The sequence below is a fragment of the Danio aesculapii genome, chromosome 23 (assembly GCF_903798145.1).
Source record: "Danio aesculapii chromosome 23, fDanAes4.1, whole genome shotgun sequence".
Lineage (NCBI taxonomy): Eukaryota > Metazoa > Chordata > Actinopteri > Cypriniformes > Danionidae > Danio > Danio aesculapii.
The window spans coordinates 35,329,099-35,351,932 of NC_079457.1; the positions used below are offsets into that span (position 1 = coordinate 35,329,099).

The 22,834-nt window shown below is 36.4% G+C and overlaps 1 protein-coding gene across 3 annotated transcripts in view; it reads left to right on the forward strand.

Moving 5' to 3' along the window:
- Positions 1-22,834, forward strand: part of syt2a (synaptotagmin IIa) — a 194,854-nt gene that overhangs the window by 142,560 nt on the left and 29,460 nt on the right. For all 3 annotated transcript variants that reach the window (XM_056449976.1, XM_056449975.1, XM_056449977.1), the window contains exons 2-3: positions 3,645-3,866; positions 6,275-6,435. In XM_056449976.1, coding sequence (XP_056305951.1) covers positions 3,671-3,866; positions 6,275-6,435 — 357 coding nt within the window. In that variant the 5' untranslated portion in view covers positions 3,645-3,670. The remainder of the gene's footprint in view (positions 1-3,644; positions 3,867-6,274; positions 6,436-22,834) is intronic.

Below are 22,834 nucleotides of genomic sequence, written 5' to 3' on the forward strand. Positions count from 1 at the left end.
ACAGTTATTAACGTCTAGACCTTTCCCAACTCTAAACCCAACCCTCACAATTATTAATGTCTACAACTACACCTACTCCACACCTAAACCCAATCCTCAGTTATTAACGTCTACACCTTCCCCAACCCTAAACCCAACCCTCACAATTATTAACAACTACACTTACTCCTTACCTAAACCCAACCCTCACAGTTATTACTGTCTACACCTATCCCAACCTTAAACCCAATCATCACAGTTATTAACATCTACATCTTCCCCAACCCTAAACACAACCCTCACAGTTATTAACGTCTACATCTACCCCAACCCTAAACCCAATCCTCACAGTTATTAACGTCTACACCTACCCCAACACTAAATCCAACCCTCACAGTTATAAATGTCTACACCTACTCCACACCTAAGCCCAACCCTCAGAGTTATTAATGTCTACACCTTCCCCAACTCTAAACCCAACCGTCAGTAATGTCTACACCTACTCCACACGAGTGGTAGAGGTTTTCATACTTCACACGCTCATCATTATACTCATATTATTTGCAACAACAGGGATCGACACAGAGTAGGCTTACTGTCATTACAAGATGGATGAAGGAGTCAGTGAGTGGAGTTGCTAAATGAATGAATATAATAATACATCAAATGAATAGGTTCTGGTTGAATTTGGAGAAAACTCATGAAAACATCTGCTGAAATACCAACAATTTTCAACAATCTCATTGTGACATCTCACAAGGTTCACTGATATCTCGATAACTGCAAGTTATGCCTCTACTACAAGTTACACCCCCTTCATGTTATACCCATCTCTGGCTGTCCGCAGACAGATACCCTTACAATTAGGGTCAAAGCCTAAAAAAGCCCTTTCAAAGAGTTATAAAACAGTATTTTGAGCTGAAACTTCACACACACACACACTCTTGAGACATCAGCTCTGCACAGTTTTGCTCCAAAGCTAATCAAACACAGCTGATCCAACTAATCAAGGTGTTCAAAATTACTAGAGACTACTTAGCAGGTATGAGTTGGAGGTGGTTGGAGCAAAAGTATGCAGAGTGCGGCCCTCCAGGAATTGAGTTTGAGACCATTGGTTGAAGGACTAATTCTCACTTTTATCTAGTGGCTTATTGCCTCGATTTTTATTAGATATTGGCTGTTTTTTATTACTTATCAAGTGCAATATTATACTACATGCCTAATGCCTAAACCTACTGACTAACTAATTATAAATAAGCTGCAAACAAGGAGGGTTTATTGTGCAAAATGTCATAGTTAATGGTTTATTGAAATTAGGAATAGTGCGAAATAGAGTGTGATTCCATTCTTTTTCAAGTTTACACATTATAGAATAATACCTAAATAATGTTATTTCCAATAATTTATCTCTGATTAAACACAACTCGAACTACTGTAACTTCTAATAACACTCATTTGCTTGATTCATCTTAAAACTATTTTTTTTGTATAATTTTGTAAACAGCCCGCAACTTGTTTTGTAACATTTAAACGTGTGTTTTCATGCTGTTGAGAATCTTTAGGGGAGCAAACGAATGTCTGCTTGTGTGTGATAGTGAATAAAAAAAATCTCAGAACGTCAGATGTTTTCATTGGGATTTGCAGGTGCTGAAGTGTCATTAATCAGACTGGTGTTAGAGAGTCTGCTGGCTGAATCTCTAACTCGCAGCGGCGCTTTCTATCTGTCTTTGCATCTTTTCTTTTTGTTAGAGCTTCCTGCAGTCTGTCTGTGGGCCACTTGACTTATGCAATGTCAGATTGCATAACTCCAGCAGGGCGCATTTTTTGCCATGCATTCACAGTGCAGGAATGGGCTCTTGAATAATAAAGCAGCTTATCCCATGAATTGTCAGCTTCATTAAATTATTCAAGCAACGCAATAGGTACGGACAGGCTCTCCACCACTGGAGCAAAGAATTGAGGCTTGAGAAATGAGAAATCCATTCTGTTTGCCTATATGTCTGCGTTTTAATGAAATCAGAGGGCTAACTCTCATTTCATTATATTTACCATTCTTCCACATCGGCGGACCGGCCTTCGTTAAGTCATCTGAAAGTTTGAAGTGAGAGTTTTATAATTTCAATAATTAATTCATACCAAAAACCCAGGCATTCATCTATTATTATTGAAGAAAAACTTCCATCTAAATTAATCTTTAGGAGAATAAGAACAATTTTTCTATAAAATATTATATTTCCATATACATGCTATTTCCATATTCCGATGTTAGAGTAAAACATGAAAGCTGTGCTGTTATGTGACTGTCTTCTCTATAAGCACAGAAATGTACTAAAACAGTTTAAATATGTTGGCTTCATCTTATTTATTTTTTATTTATTACCTACTAGGTAATGTTCATGTTTTATGTAAAATGGTAGAAATACAAAATCAAAGTCTTGTGAATTCGACTGGGACATTATAATCGAGAAACCTTAAAACCTTAAACATAAACAGACAATTTGTTTTATTGTTTCAAGTTTGGGACACTAAAGGTGCAGTGAGTAGGACTGACACCTAGTGATTTATCAGATGCAGTCCAAATTCAAAATATTGGAGAGTGTTTTGTTTTGTTTTTTTGCATCAGGCCCCTCCTTTTCTGAATTGATGCAGAATTGATTGCCAGATTGATGATACCAGAGCATGTAATGTTCTTGTAGTATTTGTATTGTTTCTCAATTAAAAACTGTCAATTCCGTGGCTGCTATTTTCCTCCAGATATCACATTTTGGGAAGCACCAAAATGATTGAGACTCTTTGAGACTGAAATATGCTGTTTTCCACCAAGGCAACCCAGGGTGCTGAAATGTAATTGGGTAAATTTAGCATGTTCACCTAGCAAGTTTCTTAAATATCTGCAAAAATTTTATGGTATTCTTATGATTTAAAAGAGTTAAAAACTTACATACAACACTTCTAAGGATGTATTTACATGACAACACTAAAATGGAAAGGTTTTTTCATACAGTACACACAATAAGGGTGCTAACATTGCATTTTTTGCCATCCGAGCCCGAGCACACTTACGTCATCAATGACACGACTGTTAAGTACACTTCTTCCAATCTGGCCAGGGCTGGCCAACTGAACCACCCTTGGGCCCAATTCAGAGCACTCACACTTATCAATTGAAAATGGAAGTCAAACATGCCTGGGCATGGTTCAGATAGCCTAGTGTGAGTACCCCCTAATACACATGCACATGATGTAACAGTCTCCACAAAAGTGTTATTTTGTAGTTTACGCAAAGACAATAATGGTATAATTTGCAAAAACTTTTGAAATTTGAAGGTTTACATTTTCAGCAAACCAAAACACTTTTGTTGTGTTGATTTTTAAACAAACTAATTTATTTAAATAGTTTTTAGGTATTTTCAGGTTTTAGTCATCCACTGAGTAAATCTAATTTAATGACAAATAGCTTGTAACCTTTCACATTTTAGGTACGTTTTAATGATTGAGATCAGACTCCCACAGTGACAGTCTATGCATGGTAGCAACATTGTTTGATGGAGCGAGTAAGTCATTTCATTCAGCTGTTCATTCAAAGAGGATGTCGTTGCACCGTTAAGAAACTCATGAACAACTTATGACACTTGAGTCATCTTGTCTCTCTTCTTTCCCATCAGGGTTTCTGTTGGTGTAGGCATCAAGCATGAAGTGGAATGTGTTGAAGAAGAAGCCGGCGGCCATGGTGGGCCCCGAGCCAACCGGTGCCAGTGCGCTGACAATGGCCCCTGCTGTTTCTACACCTGCAGACAACTCCACCGAGCACCAGGGTCCAGTCAGTAAGAATGACGTCTTTGGTGACATCAAAAACAAGTTCCTCAATGAGATGGACAAGCTTCCACGTGAGTTTCTGACTACATATATGTGTTATTTGTTGCATTGTTAATTCCAAAATGCTTCATCAGCGACCATAAACTGTTGGTCAAGCTCAGAGCCTCTAACACTGCTGATAAAATGTGTTGCATGCACCATTTCTAACTGTAACGTTCTGCCTATAGAAACATCCTAGCAGACACAGAGGGGCGTCCTAGCAAAGCCCTTGCAACCATTTAAAGCAAAACCTCAACACCCTAGTGACAGCAGAGCAATGACCTTGACACCATTCAGAACAACCTAGCAACTGCATAGCAACCACTCAGAACACATTAGCAGTGCCTTAGCTCCTCTCAAAACAGCCTACAACACCATCCAAAATGACATTGAAGTAAACACTTGACATTGGCCTTGAACCAGAACAACTTAGCAACTCCATTAAAACATATCAGAATAGACTTGCAATGCCCAAGCAACCATCAAACATTCTAGGCACTAACTAGTAGCAGTATTCAAAACTACAATGTGCTAGAACAGAGGTCTCAACCTTGTTTCTGGGAAGCCACTGTCCTTCAGAGTAGGGGTCATTTGGTCCTAGAGGGCCAGTGTCCTGCAGATTTTTTGCTCCAACCCTAATTAAACACACCTGAACAAGCTAATCAATGTCTTACTAGGTATACTTGAAACTTCTGGGCAGGTGTTTAGGCAAGTTGTAGCTAAACTCTGCAAGACACAATAGGCTTCCAGGACCAAGATTTGTGACCTCTGCTGTAGAGTTTAACTTACACTCTTATGAAGCACGTCTGAAGCAGCTAATAAACTCTTCTGGATCATATGAAATCACAAGGACTGGCACACTGAAGCCGATTGGGAATAATCTTGGCTGGACATGGAGCAGGGTTAAAGACCACTGGCATAGATGCCACCTAGAAATGGCCTAGGAAATATCCAAAGCAACCTAACATTTACAGTACTGTACAGGTACATATCAACTACAGAACACTGTAACAAAACTATGGTTTTTACCCAATCCTATTCTTGGAGATCCACCATCCTGCTAAGTTCAACCCCAAACCTGATAACGTAACCAACTAAATAAGATCTTAATGAACACATAATTATCCCAAAGATATTTTGATACTAGGAACTCCATGTTCTAGTAAAAAATAGATACTCTTTAACTGAACTCATAGATTCCACCTACAGTAAAATACAGTAGCAACACCGACACTAGAAAGCAACTATACCTTCATACACAGCTGTGCTACAGAAACCACTTACCCTAGTGCAGTGTTCCCCAAGTGCTCTACTATGTACTACTGTACACTAAAGCACAGAACAAGTCATATCAGTATGTCTCTCCTCACCCACCACCAATGTGCTTCATCAACCTGTATGGTGTGATGGCAGCCACAGAGCAAAGGTGCCAGTGCACTCACCACACAGCAGCTATAAGTGAAGAGGAAAGACTGTAAGAGCCAACCCAATCGATGGGGATTATTAGGATAATGGCAAATGGGAGGATTTTGGCCAGGACTCCAGGGTAACACCCCTACTCTTTATGGTAAGTCCCAGGAGATTTTAATGACCTCTGAGAGTCAGGAGCTTGGTTTAACTTCTTATCCAAAGAACTGTGTTACAGTTTTGGTGTCCCAGTCAGGAAAGCCAGTCTTTTGCTAGAGAATAATAAAACTGCAACCAATGTAACGCATGTCAATATTGAGGAAAGCAGTGAACTTTGAACGTAAGTGACAAAGTCAACAAATAAATAAACTAAGGGGCAGCAACGGCAGTCATATAAACAAACCAACAGAAAAAGTGACAGGCCTAATATTCTCACATTGCTATTGAACACTATTTTGGTAAACCTTGTCTTTGTCAAGTCAGTTTAAATATTTAAGTGCATCACAAATTGTTTACTTATAAACTATTCAATGAAAGTGAAATTGAAGGTGAAGTTGGACCAGAGAAGTGGGCAGTCATTGCTGCAGCTCCTAGGTTGGGGGATCGGTGCCTTACTCAAGGGACTTACATCAGCCATGTATCAAGTGTAGTGAGAGTGTTGGATATTCACTCCCACCATTTACAATCCCTTTTTGTGCCGGGACTCGAACTTGCGACCTTTCTGTTCATTCTGCTTTAGTGCCCCCTGATGAATAAAGGGACTAAGCCGAAGGAAAATTAATGAATGAATTTGTGAAAACAGAAGTTTGACCGTATAAGTGCAGAGTCTAAAAGTGTAAAGTTCTTTTGTCTCGTTTCCAGAGCATGACTGAAGCTATGACAAGCAGTGAGATTTAAGTACCTCTTCTACTGTATATATTGATCTAGGGCTAATAATTAGGACATACTTAGCTTTCTTAATGGCCCTGATAATCTAAAGGTATATTTCCACACCTTGTTCATCCATCTTTTTCTGTGTTTCTCTCACTTTTAGTTCCTCCCTGGGCCATCATTGCCATTGCTATCGTTGCTGTGGTCCTCATTCTTACATGCTGTTTCTGCATCGTTAAAAAGACCTGCCTAAAGAAGAAAAAAGGCAAGAAGGGAAAGAAAGGCAAAGGTGACATGGGAATGAAGAACATGAAGGGAGGAGAGGTATGATCACCCAACACCAAAACTTTTCAACTTAAATAAGACAGTTCACCCCAAAAACGAAGACTCTATTATAATAGATAATATTTGATGTTTCAGAGATGTGAGATGCTACACAAAATGGTTATACAGTAGATCATATAACGGGAGTAACAGTACACAAATTTGTATAAAAAATAGTGTGGGTCATTTGATTTATTATGCATTAAGGCTGTGCAATATGACTATATATGGTATGGACAAAAAAATCTATTTTTTATATTATGCTGTATTGTTTATGTCATGATGTCTCACAATAGATTGCTTACAGTAATACTTTTTCATTATAATTTATATGAACGTAATATTACATGTCATTAACGGGATGCAGACAGAAATCTGAATAACAGCACTGTGAGAAAGTTGCGGTGTTGAAAAAATAAATTTGCATGTAATTAAGCAATATTTTATACTAATTAGTAATAATTCGTTTTTTAAAAGGGTTTCATATTTCAGTAATATTTATTTTATATTTCTACATTGTTAATCAAACATTAGCCCTGAAGTTCTAATGAACAATGATATACAAAAACTAGGAAATATAAATACATGATATTTGAGTATATACTTTAACATGTAAAAAAAGAAGAAGAATAAAAGTGTTTTACATATGTTCAACGTATATATAAACTATTAATTGAAAAAATTTAGATGCTGCTTTCCCACTACCGGGCCAATCATTTTCTTTGCTTAACCTCTCCATTCAGTGTTAATCTGGGCCAGTTAGAATGGATATGGTTTCATTTTCTATTGTGGTGCTAAAAATTAGGCTCTTTGAAATGCAATACAAATGCGCCAGTCATTACCTTGGGACAATAAGTAAATATTTTTGTTTATGGGACTACTTTTGTTATCTGATATTTACTTAATACAAACTAACACAAATAATGCAACCCAAACAATCACGGACATTTAACTCACATGCACATGTTACATAGCATGCTTCTTCTTATTTAGCTATGGAGAAATTGGTAACCATACAACAGGAGTTATTATGTCATTTGCATACTACCAGCACGGTTGCCTGGAAATCCAGACAGAGAATAGTTTGTACACCATACTAGGATCACATAGAACCATACCTGGAAACATACCTGACTGTTCTTAAAACTGTATCACCCGATAGTGGAAAAGTAGCTAGAGAGAGACACAATTGCAAAGTGTAAGATAACACATCATACCTTATTTTTACTACTAGTTATAGCACCAAAAAAACATACGGTTAAAGTCATAATTATTAGCCCCCCTTTGATTTTTTTTTTCTTTTTTAAATATATCCTAAATGATGTTTGAAAGAGCAAGGAAATTTTCACAGTATGTCTGATAATATTTTTTCTTCTGGAGAAAGCTTTATTTGTTTTATTTTGGCTAGAATAAAAGCATTTTTTATTTTTTTAAAAACTATTTTACGTACAAAATTATTAGCCCCTTTAAGCTATTTTTTTTTCTCGATAGTCTACAGAATGAACCATCATTATACAATAACTTGCCTAATTACCCTAACCTGCCTAGTTAACCTTATTAACCTAGTTAAGCCTTTAAATGTCACTTTAAGCTGTAGAGAATTGTCTTGCAAAATATCTAGTCAAATATTATTTATTGTCATCATGACAAAGATAAAATAAATCAGTTATTAGAAATGAGTTATTAAAACTATTATGTTCAGAAATGTGTTGAAAAATAATCTTCTCTCCATTAAACAGAAATTGGGGAAAAAAATAAACAGGGTGGCAAATAATTCAACGGGCTAATAATTCAGACCTTAACTGTACATGAACATCGTGCTCAGTTTCCCAATCCTATTCCTGAAGGCTCACCAACAGTACACATTTTCAACCTCTTTCTAATCAAAAACACATGAATCAACTCATCGGAACTTTTGAAGAGTCTCCAAAACCTGAAATGAATGGATCGGATAACGAAGACAAAAATATGTACTGTTTGTGTGCCTCCAGGAACAGGTTTGGGAAGCAATGGTTTTATAAAAAAAGAAAATGGATGATTTTATGTTTTGTTCATCCCTCTGCTAAACTGAAAATGTTCTGAACCACCATTTTGTGTACTGTTACATACCTTGCACATATAGGCAAGATCCACAATTTTATTGAACTGAAATTGATTGAACTCAGAAGTTAACAGCTCACATTTTCTGAAAATTATAGAGGGTGAGAAATAATGGCTGTTTTTAATTTTGGGTGAACTACTCCTTAGACTGTGAACAGAAATATTAAAGTTTTTCCATTGCCTAATATTCGCCTGTGGCTAATGAGTTTAATAGGGTTCGCTACATATCTAATCTGAATCTTTTATTTGTTTAAGGCTTTTGCTCGTGATATATTTAAAAGACTCAGCAGTCTCAAACACCAAAGCTGTCTGTTTTAAAAACGGCTGTGTTACTATCGCAGATATTCTTAATATAGCTTCTAGGTCAGGCAAATGGATGGTTGGTATGCTGGAACGATTTTTTAGCCATTTAATATTCATGGAATATAAAATATTCAGTGTTATACGTCATTTGCTGCCTGTAAAGCAGGAAAGCTACATGAAAGATTTCCCGCCACGTCATTTCATTTGCCTCGTTCGTATAATTTGGTTTCCGAAAGAATGTATGTGCTGTTAATCTCTTGTGCTTTTGTGTTAAAAATGACACATTTTCCAGCGACTGCACAGCAGCACTAAATCTTTTCCATCTCTGTGTGGGAAATATAATAGCTGAATAGCAGAAGAGTTTTGCTATATTTGCAGTGTTGTGTCAGATCCCGCTGTGTGCTGTGTGTTTGCTATTGTGACAAGCTAATTTCCATTTGGGCATCGTTAAAGTTCTGCCTGTCGTTTCCTAATATATCATTTTCTATATAAATAATCTTGAGGAACTTTGTTATGCATAAACTCCATCAAGACAGGCTTATTATTTATTGGAGACCAGGGGCTGTAGTAAGAGCTTATTCAATTTTCCATGGCTCCTAAATATTAAATATATTTGTCTTCTAGCTTTTTGTATAAACGCAAAGATCCAATATAATGTTTCTCAAACTGAATCATTGAATGTATTTTTCTCATTATGAAGTTCAATACAAAGATGAAAACAAATAATTGCTTAAAATTATTTTTGGGATAATTTAAATCTTTTTGTCTCAAATAAATTTTCACAAAAAAAAATACATGAATAAAACTAAAGTTCATTTTTTTCTTCACATAAATAAAATACATGTTAGCTAAGAAAAAGAACAAAAAATTTTTCTCATTTATTTAAGTGATTAACTTGATATATAAATAACTAAATCTGAAATTATATAAAACTAAATAGACACTTTTTTATCTAAAATGTTCATAATATTTTGTTTATGTTAAACATACACTCGCCGGCCACTTTATTAGGTACCAGGTTGGACCCCCTTTTGCCTTCATAACTGACTTAATCCTTTGCATCATAGATTCAAGGCTCAAGGCTGGATGTGTTGTGCATTCATAGATGCTTTTATGCATACCTCAGTTGTAACAAGTGGTTACTTGAGTTACTGTTGCCTTTCTATCAGCTCGACACAGTCTGGCCATTCTCATCTGACCTCTGTCATCAACAAGGCATTTGTGCCCACAGAACTGCTGCTCACTGGATATTTTCTCTTTTTCGGACCATTCTCTGTAAACCCTAGAGATGGTTGTGCGTGAAAATCCCGGTAGATCAGCTGTTCCTGAAATACTCAGACCAGCCCGTCTGGCACCAACAACCATGCCACATTCAAAGCCACTTAAATCACCTTTCCTTGCCATTCTAATGCTTGTCTTGACCATGTCTACATGCCTAAATGCATTCAGTTGCTGCCATGTGATTGACTGATTAGAAATCTACATTAATGAGCAGTTGTACCTAATAATGGCTGGTGAGTGTATAAAACGAGTGCATATTCAAGTTAACCATAACAACTCATTTAAAATATTAATTTAAGAAAATTACAGTATATAAAACATTCTGAAAACTAGTCTCAAACATACCAGATCATCCCACGGTTTCACAAACAAGGTTTAAGGCTAGTCAAGATTAAATTGCATGTTTGAGCTGTCTCAACTCAAAATAACTTGTGGTGAGATGTCTTGAAATACGTCAGTTTCATTTTTTGTGTGTGTGTGTTTTTATTTTATTTATTTATTTATTTTTTGTCTCCAGGTGTAAACCAGTAATATTTTTTTTCTATGGCTATTTTTATAAATGTGGATTAAATAGCTTAATTTAACTAAGGCCTAGTCCTGGCTTAATCTGTTTGTGAAACTGGACCCATATCTATACTATAATTAATTTAGAAAACAAAAACATTATTTAATAAATACATACATTTTCAGAAGTATTTTTTTCATTATTATTTTAAGTATTTATTCATCTGTATGTTATTTTTATGTCTGTTTGTTTATAAGTCAAACATATATTAGTTTGTTTGCGCTGTTACCAAAAAAAATCTGGATATAATCATATAAAATCCTACCTTCAGACATAAAACCTAAAAGTAAATCAAGTTTTTTCACTAGTTATTTATGAATTGATGTACATTCACTGTAGATCAAAAATGTCTCACATGTGCCTCAATATGGTCTTCTTTGCAAATTCCAAAAGTTAAATGTGTTATAAATGCAATGTTACCCATGTCAATTTATTCCAAAATGTGTCATTTTTGATACGTGTCCATTAAGTGTTACTTGATTTTCTCGACTTGATTCTGTCTTCTGTGAGTTCAATCTCTCTCTCTCCATTTCTTCACCTCTCTGTCCTTCCCGCTTTGTGTCTGATATGTGCTCCGTGTATCTTGACTGTGCTGGACCTGTCGTCTTACGGTAGGTGTGATATGGCTTGCAGTGCTCCTCAGGACAGATTTTGGGCTATGAAAACTGGCTGGGAATGAGATCTTTGGCTTCTTCTTGAGTCTTGCAGAGCTGCTGAAGTTGCTTGAGGAACTAGTTTGGGTTGGTTTGGGGGGGTGGGTTCGCATTCCACCAGTTTGACATGCCACATAAACACCAGCGGGGTTAAAACTAAATGGGTAGAAGGAATGGCCCCTTTAGAAATGGATGTGCATTTGGTTATGAACTTAAACTCCATCCTAGCTTATTAAGAGACACCGAAACACCAATCCTCCTCACTAACATGCATGTTGAAAGGGTATAGTTGGTGATTTGTCCTCCAAAAGCTGCTCCACCTGTCTAATCACTCCCCAAACTGATCTTTAATTACAACATATAGGCAAGTTATCCAATGTATATGCAAATGATCCAACATATAAGTGTTACTGCATGCTTTAAACCTGTAAATGAAAGCAGGAGAATGTCAGGATAAGGTGAAGCAGTCTTTGAGACAAAGCCCAATGCATGCCCTTCATACAGGCACCAGTGAATGACCATGACTTGACTTGAGAGTAACTTTTCTGGATGACCCATTTTGCGGAAACAAACAAAGAGCTTTGATTTTCTTCTCGAAATGTACAGTAGAAGCCGAAGGAGTTGTGGAATTAAGTAGATGGAGTGGGAAACAGCTTTTAACCAGGAGTCCTGTTGCAATGGTTCAGTTTGTTTTGTTGTTTTGTATGCGTGTGCTAGTGAGTGTGTAAATGTGTGACCATTTATTTAGAAATTTTGTAAAAGTAGTAGCTCCAACACAGGCTCATTCTGAAAACGTAGCTCTATATACATTTCTGGAGATCACGAATTATGTAGCCAGAAGTACGCATGGCTGCATTTTGTCTTTGAAATGAACGCGACGGGGAGGTATGATGTTGTTCCGGCATTTCGCAATTACCAGCTGATTGCTTACCTCCATATGGACGGTAAATCAGTGCTATTTAAAACATTATCGGTTGGGTTTAGAGAAGGGGGAGGGTGGGGGGATCGATCGGTCTGTTGGTCAGTCAGTCGACAGTGGCTCAGTGGATTTACGCAAGAAGAGCAGGCGCAAATAGCACCTGCGAGAGAAGTTCGAGATCTCAAAAAGCGTACGCAGCGGCCTCTGGTGAATTTGCGCAAACAAAAACTGTGAAAAAAATTCCTCCTGGGACATATTTGGTGCTCTGCAGAAACGTAAATAGGGCTACATTTTCAGAATGAGTTTGGGTTGGGTGGCTAATTGAACACACTCGCAAAAAAAATTATTGTTTCAGGCCATCCAAGATGTAAGTGATTTTTTTTTATTTCTAAAGCAAAAAAACAAAAGATTGTTAGCTGAAAATGTGATTCCTACTCAACAAGTAATTTTATGTTTAACACTTTGACATGTAAGAGCACATCAATGTGATCAGTGCATCACATGATCAGCTTCTAAATTCAAATCTGCTCTTTTGCAGTGGCTCGCACTGAGCCAGATAAAGATGTGGCATTTGTCATAAATCACAATTTATCAATGACTACATTTACATGGACACCAGTAATTCGGTTTTAATGCGATTAAGACAATACTCTGAATAAGAGTTAACCATGTAAACAGCGATTTTTGATTAATTTAATCAGATAAAGGTCACAATCGAACTAAAGAGAAATTGAAATAAGACTTAGTATGCCGATTTTAGTCGCATTATTGAAGTGTAGTACAGACATGTAAACACCTTAATCGAACTATTACCGCCATGTAGGACTTTTCGACGCGTTTTGCAACAGGATAGTCCACACACACACACACGACAGTTTGACACACTTTGCACCTACCCAGTCAGTGCAGACCACAGACATCTGCATCGTGAAATGCTGAGGTTTTAATTTTTCTTCTATTCACTATTTCTTCTATTCTACAGCACTTCCAGCAGTTCATAGTTGCATCCAATATCTCGTTTGTCATGGAGGGCATGCATGAAATGTTCGTGAATGAAAGTGAAAGTGCCAAACTGCAGTTAAAGTCAACAAATTAAAAACGAAACACCCGCAATTGCATGAAACTCTGGAGGAAATGCGGATAGGGCTGTGACGCAATGACGTTAATCATATTATGTGCTATAACATGTAAAACATGATCATGGAAGGAACATTCAAAAAGCAACTCATATAAACACCTTTGTCTTATTATTCACTTAATTAGATTAAAGCAAATAATTCGATTACTGATGTCCATGTAAACGTAGTCAGTGTTTTCAAACAAGTAGCATAAATTTTAGGTTTCTGACATATAAAATTCATGTACTAGCAAAACATAACATTTATGGTTTGTAAAATACACTCTTATGTCTATGGAGATGGCGAAAATAACTTTTTTAAACATAATTGGACAATGTACACTCAAAGAGAATAACTTTTCTGCTTGTTCAAACTACTCATTTAAAATAAAATGAAACACAATTCTTGATTTTTTTTTCAACAACTTAATTGTTTAATGTTTAATCCACTTAAATTTGTTAAGTTAACTTATCGATTTGTGTTGGGACATCATGAATGAATTGTGTGGAAACCTGCTTTTTTTTTCAGTATAGTCGCATATGATTCACACTGTTAAGGTTACTAGATTACTAGCATTTACTAATTTATTCATTATTAAGCATATTAAACAATGAAATACATGTTTCTACACATATTTGAGAATTGAAATATGAGATATTTCCTAAAATAATTAGGACTTTTGTCAATATTTTGAAGAAAAATAAACAAAAAAGAATGTATGCTTAAATCATCTCTAGTGACTCTAGTGTGTCATGTTAAAATGACTTTATGCCAGGGGTGCCCAAACTTAGTCTTGGAGGGCCGGTGTCCTTCATATTTTAGTTCCAACACCAATTAAACACACCTGCTAATCAAGCTCTTTCTATGTATACTAGAAACTTCCAGGCAGGCGCACTGAAGGAAGTTGGAGCTAAACTATGCAGAACACTAGCCCTCCAGGACCGAGTTTGGGCACCCTTGCTCTACGCCATAGAAACATTAAAGCTATGCATTCTAAATAATGATCACATAAAAAAGGTTCAGTGGGAGTATTCAAAACTTACATGTGAAAGGGTTGAAAAACGTCTTATAGACATCCAGTCATAGCTGTCTTGGCTAAAGCAAAGCTAACACAGGTCTTTAAGTAAAAAATATAATAGACGTCTAACAATAGTCCAAATATAGTCTAGTTATTAAATAGACAGACTTCACATGTGTAGTCATTCATTTTTGTGTATTTGATGACTGGCCTATGTTTTAACTATATTCTTCGATGTCTAATAAAGTTTCACTGACAGGCCAAATGTAGCCTAGTTTTAGTCAAGGCGTTTATGTTTGGATGTCTCTTAGACAATATGAAAACGTACAAATATGACTGCATAAGTATTATTGAGGGCTTATGAAGTGAAATCATCAGTCTGTGCTAGAATTTTCAGAAGCAACCACAATTTCAGCTAAAATTTGTTAATATTGTACTGAAGAAAAAGGTCACCTACATTTGGATCGAGACAGCTATACATGTAAGGGTGATATGTGTAATCACTATTAAAATAACTCATAAAAATGTTTTTAAGATATACATTTATGTACAACATAAATATGATATACAACAATGTGAATTATATACAACATGTGTGTATCAATAAATGCTATCATGACATACTGGAAGTTGAATTTGGGGTTAGTAAGATGATGTTAAAGTAAGTCATATACAGTTGAAGTCAGAATTATTTGCCACCCTTTGAGTTTTTTTCTTTTTTAAATATTTCCCAAATGATGTTTAACAAACCAAGGAAATTTTCACAGTATGTCTGATAATATTTTTTTTCTTCTGGAGAAAGTCTTATTTGTTTTATTTCAGCTAGAATAAAAGCAGTTTTAATAAATAAAAAAAAAACTATTTTAACCCTCAATATTATTAGCCCCTTTAAGCTATAATTGTTTTCAATAGTCTACAGAACAAACCATCATTATACAATAACTTGCCTAATTACCCTAACCTGCCTAGTTTACCTAATTAACCTAGTTAAGCCTTTAAATGTCACTTTAAGCTGTATAGAAGTGTCTTGAAAAATATCTAGTAAAATATTATTTACTGTTGTCATGGCAAAGATAAATTAAACCAGTTATTAGAAATGAGTTATTAAAAACTATTGTTTAAAAATGTGTTGAAAAAAATATTCTCTCCGTTACAAAAAACAGGGGGACTAAAAATTCAGGGGGATAATAATTCTGAACTAAACTGTATATTTTATTTTGTGTTTCTATTATTTATCTATTATCAGAAATACAGGAAGCAGATATAAAATCAAACAAAAAGTGCTCAGCGGTACCTTAAATTATGTGTCGGTGCTCTTTGGGCAAGGGATTCATCAGAATAAACAGCAAAAATCAGTCCAAATCTCTCGAAAAATGTGGAAAAATATTAAAAAGGCTTTATTGACATGGCTATTCCCTAAAACTGTGCCTATGCATTTCCTCAAACACTTCACCACGGTGACAGCAATCAGGTGAGTCTGGAGTTTCTTTTGAATATTATGGTCTCATGACTCATTAGAATAACTAAACTATACAAAAATAATTTATTGAACACATAAGGTCATGAGACCATAGTATTCAAAAGAAACTCCAGACACACCTGATCGCTGTTACCCTGATAAAGGTAAGTGTTTACTGAAACGTGTAGGCGCAGTTTTAAGGAATAGCCATGTCAATAAAGGCTTTTAAATATTTTTTCACATTATTCAAATGCCTTGGACTGATTTTTGGTGTTTACAGTTTTAACTACATATAAACATTTAATTTTATGATTTAATTTATTTACGTGGCTCAAAGTTGAATTTTAGCATCATTACTCCAGTCTTCAGAGTCACTAAACCAGTCCAATATAATGATTTGATGATTTAGAAACATGTCTTACTATTATCGATGTTGAAAACAGATGTAAAACGAGGTATATCTTTCAGGATTTAAACAGGAACGTCTATTCATTCGACCTGTTTGAAAAAAAATCAACCTATTTGTGTTTGAAAATAATTTTTGCAGTTCCAGTTAAAAGTTAGCAGTGACAAATTACACACTCCGTTATCTGAGGTAGAATTTATCATATAATAACCTTTTTTAAATGTCGCCATGATTAATAATTCCATCTAACACACATGTATTTTACTGGTTGTTAATATCATGAATTATGGATACCTAAAAAGGCCTTTTTTTACCACAAAAAGAAGCTATGCTAAACAAGTTTAAATTATGAGCTTAAATCATAATGCAATAAACATGGTTAATCATCACATGCTGATTTGATCACAGGGCTGTTGGTGCAAATAATGGCATACTGTGTGTTATTGATTTCCCCTTCACCGTTTCTTATTCCATCTGCCACCTTTACTGAGATGAATGTGCCGTAACTTAGCATGACTGCCTCTGAATGCTCAATGCAAGTCTCCTTTAGTTACGTAAGAGAACCACCGCACACTTCATTGTAGGAATACTGCATTACTGTTACATCATTAATCATCCTCCAGATTTAATGCTAGCATCGCATCGGTTTGATCCACTATGGCTTGAACAATTATGCAACCGTGGAGAAATATTTCCAGACTTTGCATTTTGTGGCTTGGCATGCATGAATGCATTCTACCCTGTCAGTTAAAATATAAGAAATGGTGCTTATATATGTGTTTGTGTGTATGGGGGAGTGTGAATTGAATTTGTGTGTATGTGGATGTGTATATTCAGGGTGAGTGGTCAAATCTTCACCCCAAGCATTTTTTTAATTTCCTATTCAGAGACATTCTGATTCAACTCTTTGTTTTTCGTCTTGTGCTCTTGTGTTTTTTTTTTCTTCTTTTTTTGTTTCCCAAAGCTGAACCAGACATCTCCATCGATGTAAGCTAATATTTGCTGTTTCACTAGCGTTGCGTTTTGAGGCTGCATTAATTCTTCAAAGTGCATAACAAATGTGAGAAATGCTTCATCACAGCAGTGTCTGTCTGATGTTCCCACACGAATGAGGTTCCTGGGGACGAGCCCCCAAAGCACCATTAGTCATGTAACAGTATTATGAACTACACTAACTCCATGTCTTTCAAAGGAGACAATGCTAGTCTAGCGGACTGCCAGCATGTGACATCTAATTTAGTACACATTTAGGACAGTTTAAAATAAAATAAAAGTATAAAAACTGTCACTAAAGCGGTACTTATTCAAAAGACACATTTATTTTTTTGTATGTATTAATATGCGCCATTAGGCCCTGATCACACCGATGATTTATTTATTTTTTTGCATTGAGAGATGCCTTTTTAAAATTCAATTCAATTTAATTCATCTTTATTTCTATGGCGCTTTTACAATGTAGATTGTGTCAAAGCAGCTTTACATACAAGATTATAGTAAACTGAAACTGCGTCAGTCCAGTTTTCAGAGTTTAAGTTCAGTTTAGTTCAGTGTGGTTTACTTTTCACTGCTGAAAGTCCAAACACTGAAGAGCAAATCCATCGATGCGCAGCTCCACAAGTTCGGACCATGCAAGCCAGTGGCGACAGCGGCGAGGAACACACTTCACCAATTGGCGAAAGTGAAGGAAAATAAACTCGAGAGAAACCAGGCTAAGTTGGGCATGACCATTTCTCCTTTGTCCAAACTTCTTGTTCAGAGTGGCAGTCTAAGCACCGGAACGCTGGACGCCAATCGTTGAAGAAGCTGTAGGTGGGAGTGGTCACCGACTGGCTCTTCAGGATCAATGCGAAGACTCGTCTGTCACCGTCTTATGCTCTCCAGTTCTCCATGGCCACCACAGCAGCTGCTCAGAATACGGCCTGGTCCAAGATTATGGAAACCTCTGGAATAATAAAGAAAGACTAACATAAGCGTAGATTCCGTTCAAATTATAATGTCTTTTGGGAAGTGTTCCCGACTCCGGTTGCTCTAAATAGACTAACAATGCAGACTAACAATCCTTTAGAGGATTTGGATTTCAAAAACATTTGTATTTTATGTGTATGCTAAAGCAAAGAGATGTGTCTTTAATCCAGTTTTGAACTGACAGAGTGAGACTGCTTCCCGAAATCTGCTAGGAAGTCTGTTCCAGAGTTTAGGTGCCAGAAATGAGAAATATCGACCACCTACAGTTGATTTTGATATTCTGGGAATAATCACTTGTCGAGAATTAATTGAGCATAGTGAACGTGAGGGGTTATAGTACACCAGGAGCTTCCTTAAATACTGGGGAGCTAAGCCATTCAGGGCTTTGTAGGAATTCAATAAAATTTTTACATGTATACTACATTTAATAGGGAGCCAATGCAATGATGAAATAACTAGAGTAATATGATCATATTTCTTTGTTCTAGAAAGCACTCTAGCAGCTGCATTTTGAACCAGCTGAAGTTTGTTAATTAGGCCAACAGGGCAACCGCCTAGTAACGCATTACAATAGTCTAACCGAGAGGTCATGAAAGCATGATGTGAAGCTTATTTATCAACTCATTTCGAGAGGATCACGTGCTTATGATTGCTTACAGCCGGCCCCATATTATTCAATTAATGATTCACCAATCAGACGATTCCTATGCAACTATAAATACCCTAAGGTCCAAATGACAGCCATCTTCTATTTGAAAAATCCCCCCTTCCACCCCTACTCCTCCTCCTTTCCTAGATGGGTGGCATGGTGGCCCAGTGGTTAGCACTGTTGCCTCACAGCAAGAACGTCACTGGTTCTAGTCCTTACCAAGCCAGCCAACTTTTCTGTGCGGAGTTTACATGTTCTCCTCACATGGGTTTCCCCCAAGTTCTCCGGTTTCATCCCACCGGCCAAAAACATGCAACTTCAGTTAATTGACTAATCCAAATCAGGAACCTAGACATGCTCCTAGTAAGTAGTTCTCTCTTAAGAGCAATCACTATTTGTTCATTAGCTACTACAGCAGGGGAGTTCTCGAGATCTACCTGAGCTCAAATTCCCCTCTCGCCTTGCAAATGGGAGGGAGCCCCGGGCTCGAGGATCTTATGAGCTCAGGACTCTCTCCCAGGACAGCATGCCAAACAAGCTTTATAAATCATCAGCTAAGTGTGAACTCTTGAATAAGCTTTTCTGCATCCGACAGTTATAGCATATGTCGAAGTTTGGCAACTTGGCAACGAGCATTTTGCCTGCTGCTTATTTGCCCTGAATTTTAACCGTCTTATGCGCCTTGCGGTTTGTGCCGTTGTGTGCACCTGCAGTTGAAGAAAAGTAAATTCTGAGCATGTTACGTCAGTCGCGCCTTTTCATTCTCCAATTAAATGAAAGCAGAGGGCGGGTTTCCGTCGAGGTGACAGCAGTGTTTGTGTTGTCAAGATGACTATCTAGACTTTTAAAGATGTAGGACAGATTAGTGGTTGCTGTTTTGAGTGATCCGGAGCTGTATGACTTCACAAATCTTGAATATCACAAAATTATTAAATATTACAATTATAATATCAACATCAGTGCTCACGCATAATACGCAGCTGAATTAGTCGTTCCCTAGAAACATAAAAAGCACACCGCACTTCCTTGTCAATAAAAAAGGCAGTGTGGTACGCCTCGCGTTCTTTAGGGGGTTGCACATCGGAGGCACAATGCATTTTAGAATTCTAAACATAGATTTCTATCAGGGTGCGCACACCGGCGCCGCAAGTTGACTACAGTCCATGGCGCCCAGCTACGATTCAGAACACTGTTTATATTTCTGCCGCGTCACAGAGTGCCATCTGAACAGTTTCATTAAAAAAAAACATTTGAATGTGCGCGTCTAGTGTGCATTACTTCCAACTGTCATATGAGCGTCACAGCTCTGCCTGAGCAGCGCATTCGGTGTGTGACCTGCTTCAAAACGGAAAAGTGCATTTGGTTTGATTGGCCACTAAGGGTACAATATGGGTCCTTTAGGTGATAATATGAACCTAAAAGGGTGGTCCAGTGTTTTTTTAAGGCTTGGTTGTTTAGCTTGTGCAAAACAATGTGTGTTTATGCTTAATTTGTAATAAAAATTTTTTTTTTTGCATATCTTACCTTAATTTTATACTGCTACTCAACTAACATGAAAACAACTATCATATTTCCTGGATCCTCTGAAGGTCAGGCCTCAATGGCCTCATTTTACCTTTCTCTAGGTTAGTAACATTAGATTAAATTAAACTTTATTGTCATTACACATATACAAGTTCAAGGCAACAGAATGCAGTTTAGGTCTAACCATCAGTGCAATAGCAGCAAGTGAAGGATACAGGTATAAGTTATAAAGTGCAATTATAAAAAAAATCATCTATGGTGATATTTACAGATGGATGTACTATAAACATTATATACAGGTTGTATTATCTATGAACAGAGATTCACAATAGATGAATATATGTATGGGTTGCTATTAATAATCAGAATTATGCAGATATATATGAACATAATTACACATGTATATGTACAATATATGGGTATGTACAGTTCAAGATGAATTAGTGCAACAAAGTAGTAGTGTACAATTTTAAATGTGTGAATATTATATAGTGCAGTGATTATGGGGAGTATAAGTTATGAGGAGGGTGTGGGGGTGTATGAGGGTGGCAAAGGTAAAACTTTATTTATTTACTTTATTTACTTTTGACGGTTCATTTGAGTATTAGTAGACAATATCTGTTGATACTGCTCCTTCAACAGACATTTAACTGACTATAAGAAACATTGCAAGTACGTCAACTTACACTAACCCCAACCCTAACCTAATAGTCTACTTGAAATCTAATGAGAATTAGTTGACATGTAGATGCAATGTAACCTAAATTCAACAAACAGACCATCAAAATAAAGTGTGACCCCTGTGCTGTCTCATTTGCAAAAGTCTTCCAGTGAACTGAAAGGTTCCTACCCTGAAAAGTCCCTAAATGCACTGTGAAAGTTAGGGCGCATCAAAATACACTATCCGCTCTTTACAGAAGTTCGGTAGTGCAAAATATGAATCAAGTGACTCAAATCATCAAATGTAATAATAATAAGCAAGATGTTATTTATTTTTAACATGAATGGACATAGCTAGACTGTTTAATGGTTGAAATGTACTTTTAAAAAACATATTAGAATACCTAAAAATTTCTGTTGTTCATAAACTTCAGTTTTGATTATGCAAAGACATTCTCATGTCACACTCAGTCTGTCCCAATGTGTAGTGAACCAAACTCATCAGTGCCTTTAACAGTGCCTACTGATAAACAACCTAGGGTGCTGATTGAGACGCAGCAACAGCCTTCCTTTGCATTTAACTTTGAGTGTCTGACTTTCAAATATGTTGTTTATCTTTACACAGCTACATTACACAAGCTAAAATGTTTAAAATATGATATCGTAGTGGACTGCCCAATTAAAGTGACCATCAGTATAAAACTCTACCACCCCAGGTAAAAGGTACCACCCCAGTGACAGCTTTTATACCTTTTATACCTCAGGCTCATTGGAGATACGTGCCCAGGGGTACATTTTGGAAAACGTGAAATAGGTGGCAGAGGCGACGTCAGTTTTTTTTTTTTTTTTTTTAATCCACTAAGGGCTGCTGTGGACATTTTTGACAATCTCAAAAACTTTACTAAGCATCTTAGCTGGCATCTTGTGATTGGATCACTGAAAAGGAATGTTAGTACCAGGTGGAACAAGGCCCATAAAGGAAAAAACATCTAACGATATAATCAATCAAATAATCAAATATATATATATATATATATATATATTGATATAAAATCATTCAAAGTGTTGTTTAAATTTTAGGAGAGAAAAATATGTTGTAATCATTTAGTCAACCTGATGTCTTTCCAAACCCTTAAAGGGCTATTCACACTTTTTTTAAATGACCCTTACCCCTACCCCTCGTTTTGCGCGTTCCAGTGAAAAGGTAGAGGTGTCCCAATTCTCTTTAGCTTGAAAGTGTAAGGCTAAGGGGAAGGGCTAGATAGCCCTTGAAAGAGAGATTTTTCTGGACCACACTCGAAACCAAGGGGTAAGAAAATTTCCCAGAATACACCAGCCACAACAGCAGGATAGCTGCACCCGGAAGTCAGGAGATCCACAAATAAGTATTTTGTCATTATTATGACTTTTTACAACAAAAAAACACATGTTTTAATATATTCATAACCTTGTTCATGTTTTATCGTCATGCCTTAAAAAAAAAAAAAAAACGCTAAAATAAAAACAGCAAAATTTTGCTATCTCTAATCCATAATAATAACTGCTGTATAGTAGTATAGTATCCTGTATACTTTATACAGTGTCTGCTATAATGTTAATGTTGTTTTCTTGTGTTTACATAGATTAATATGGCCATTGTGTAAATGCACAGTATAGTTACGATCTTATTGCCACATTAGCCTTCAGTGATTTCCTGAAGATAAATACCAAAAAATAAAGCAACTGGAATAACTACAGCAGTCACGATCATCTGATCTCATATGAAGCAAGAGATCGCGA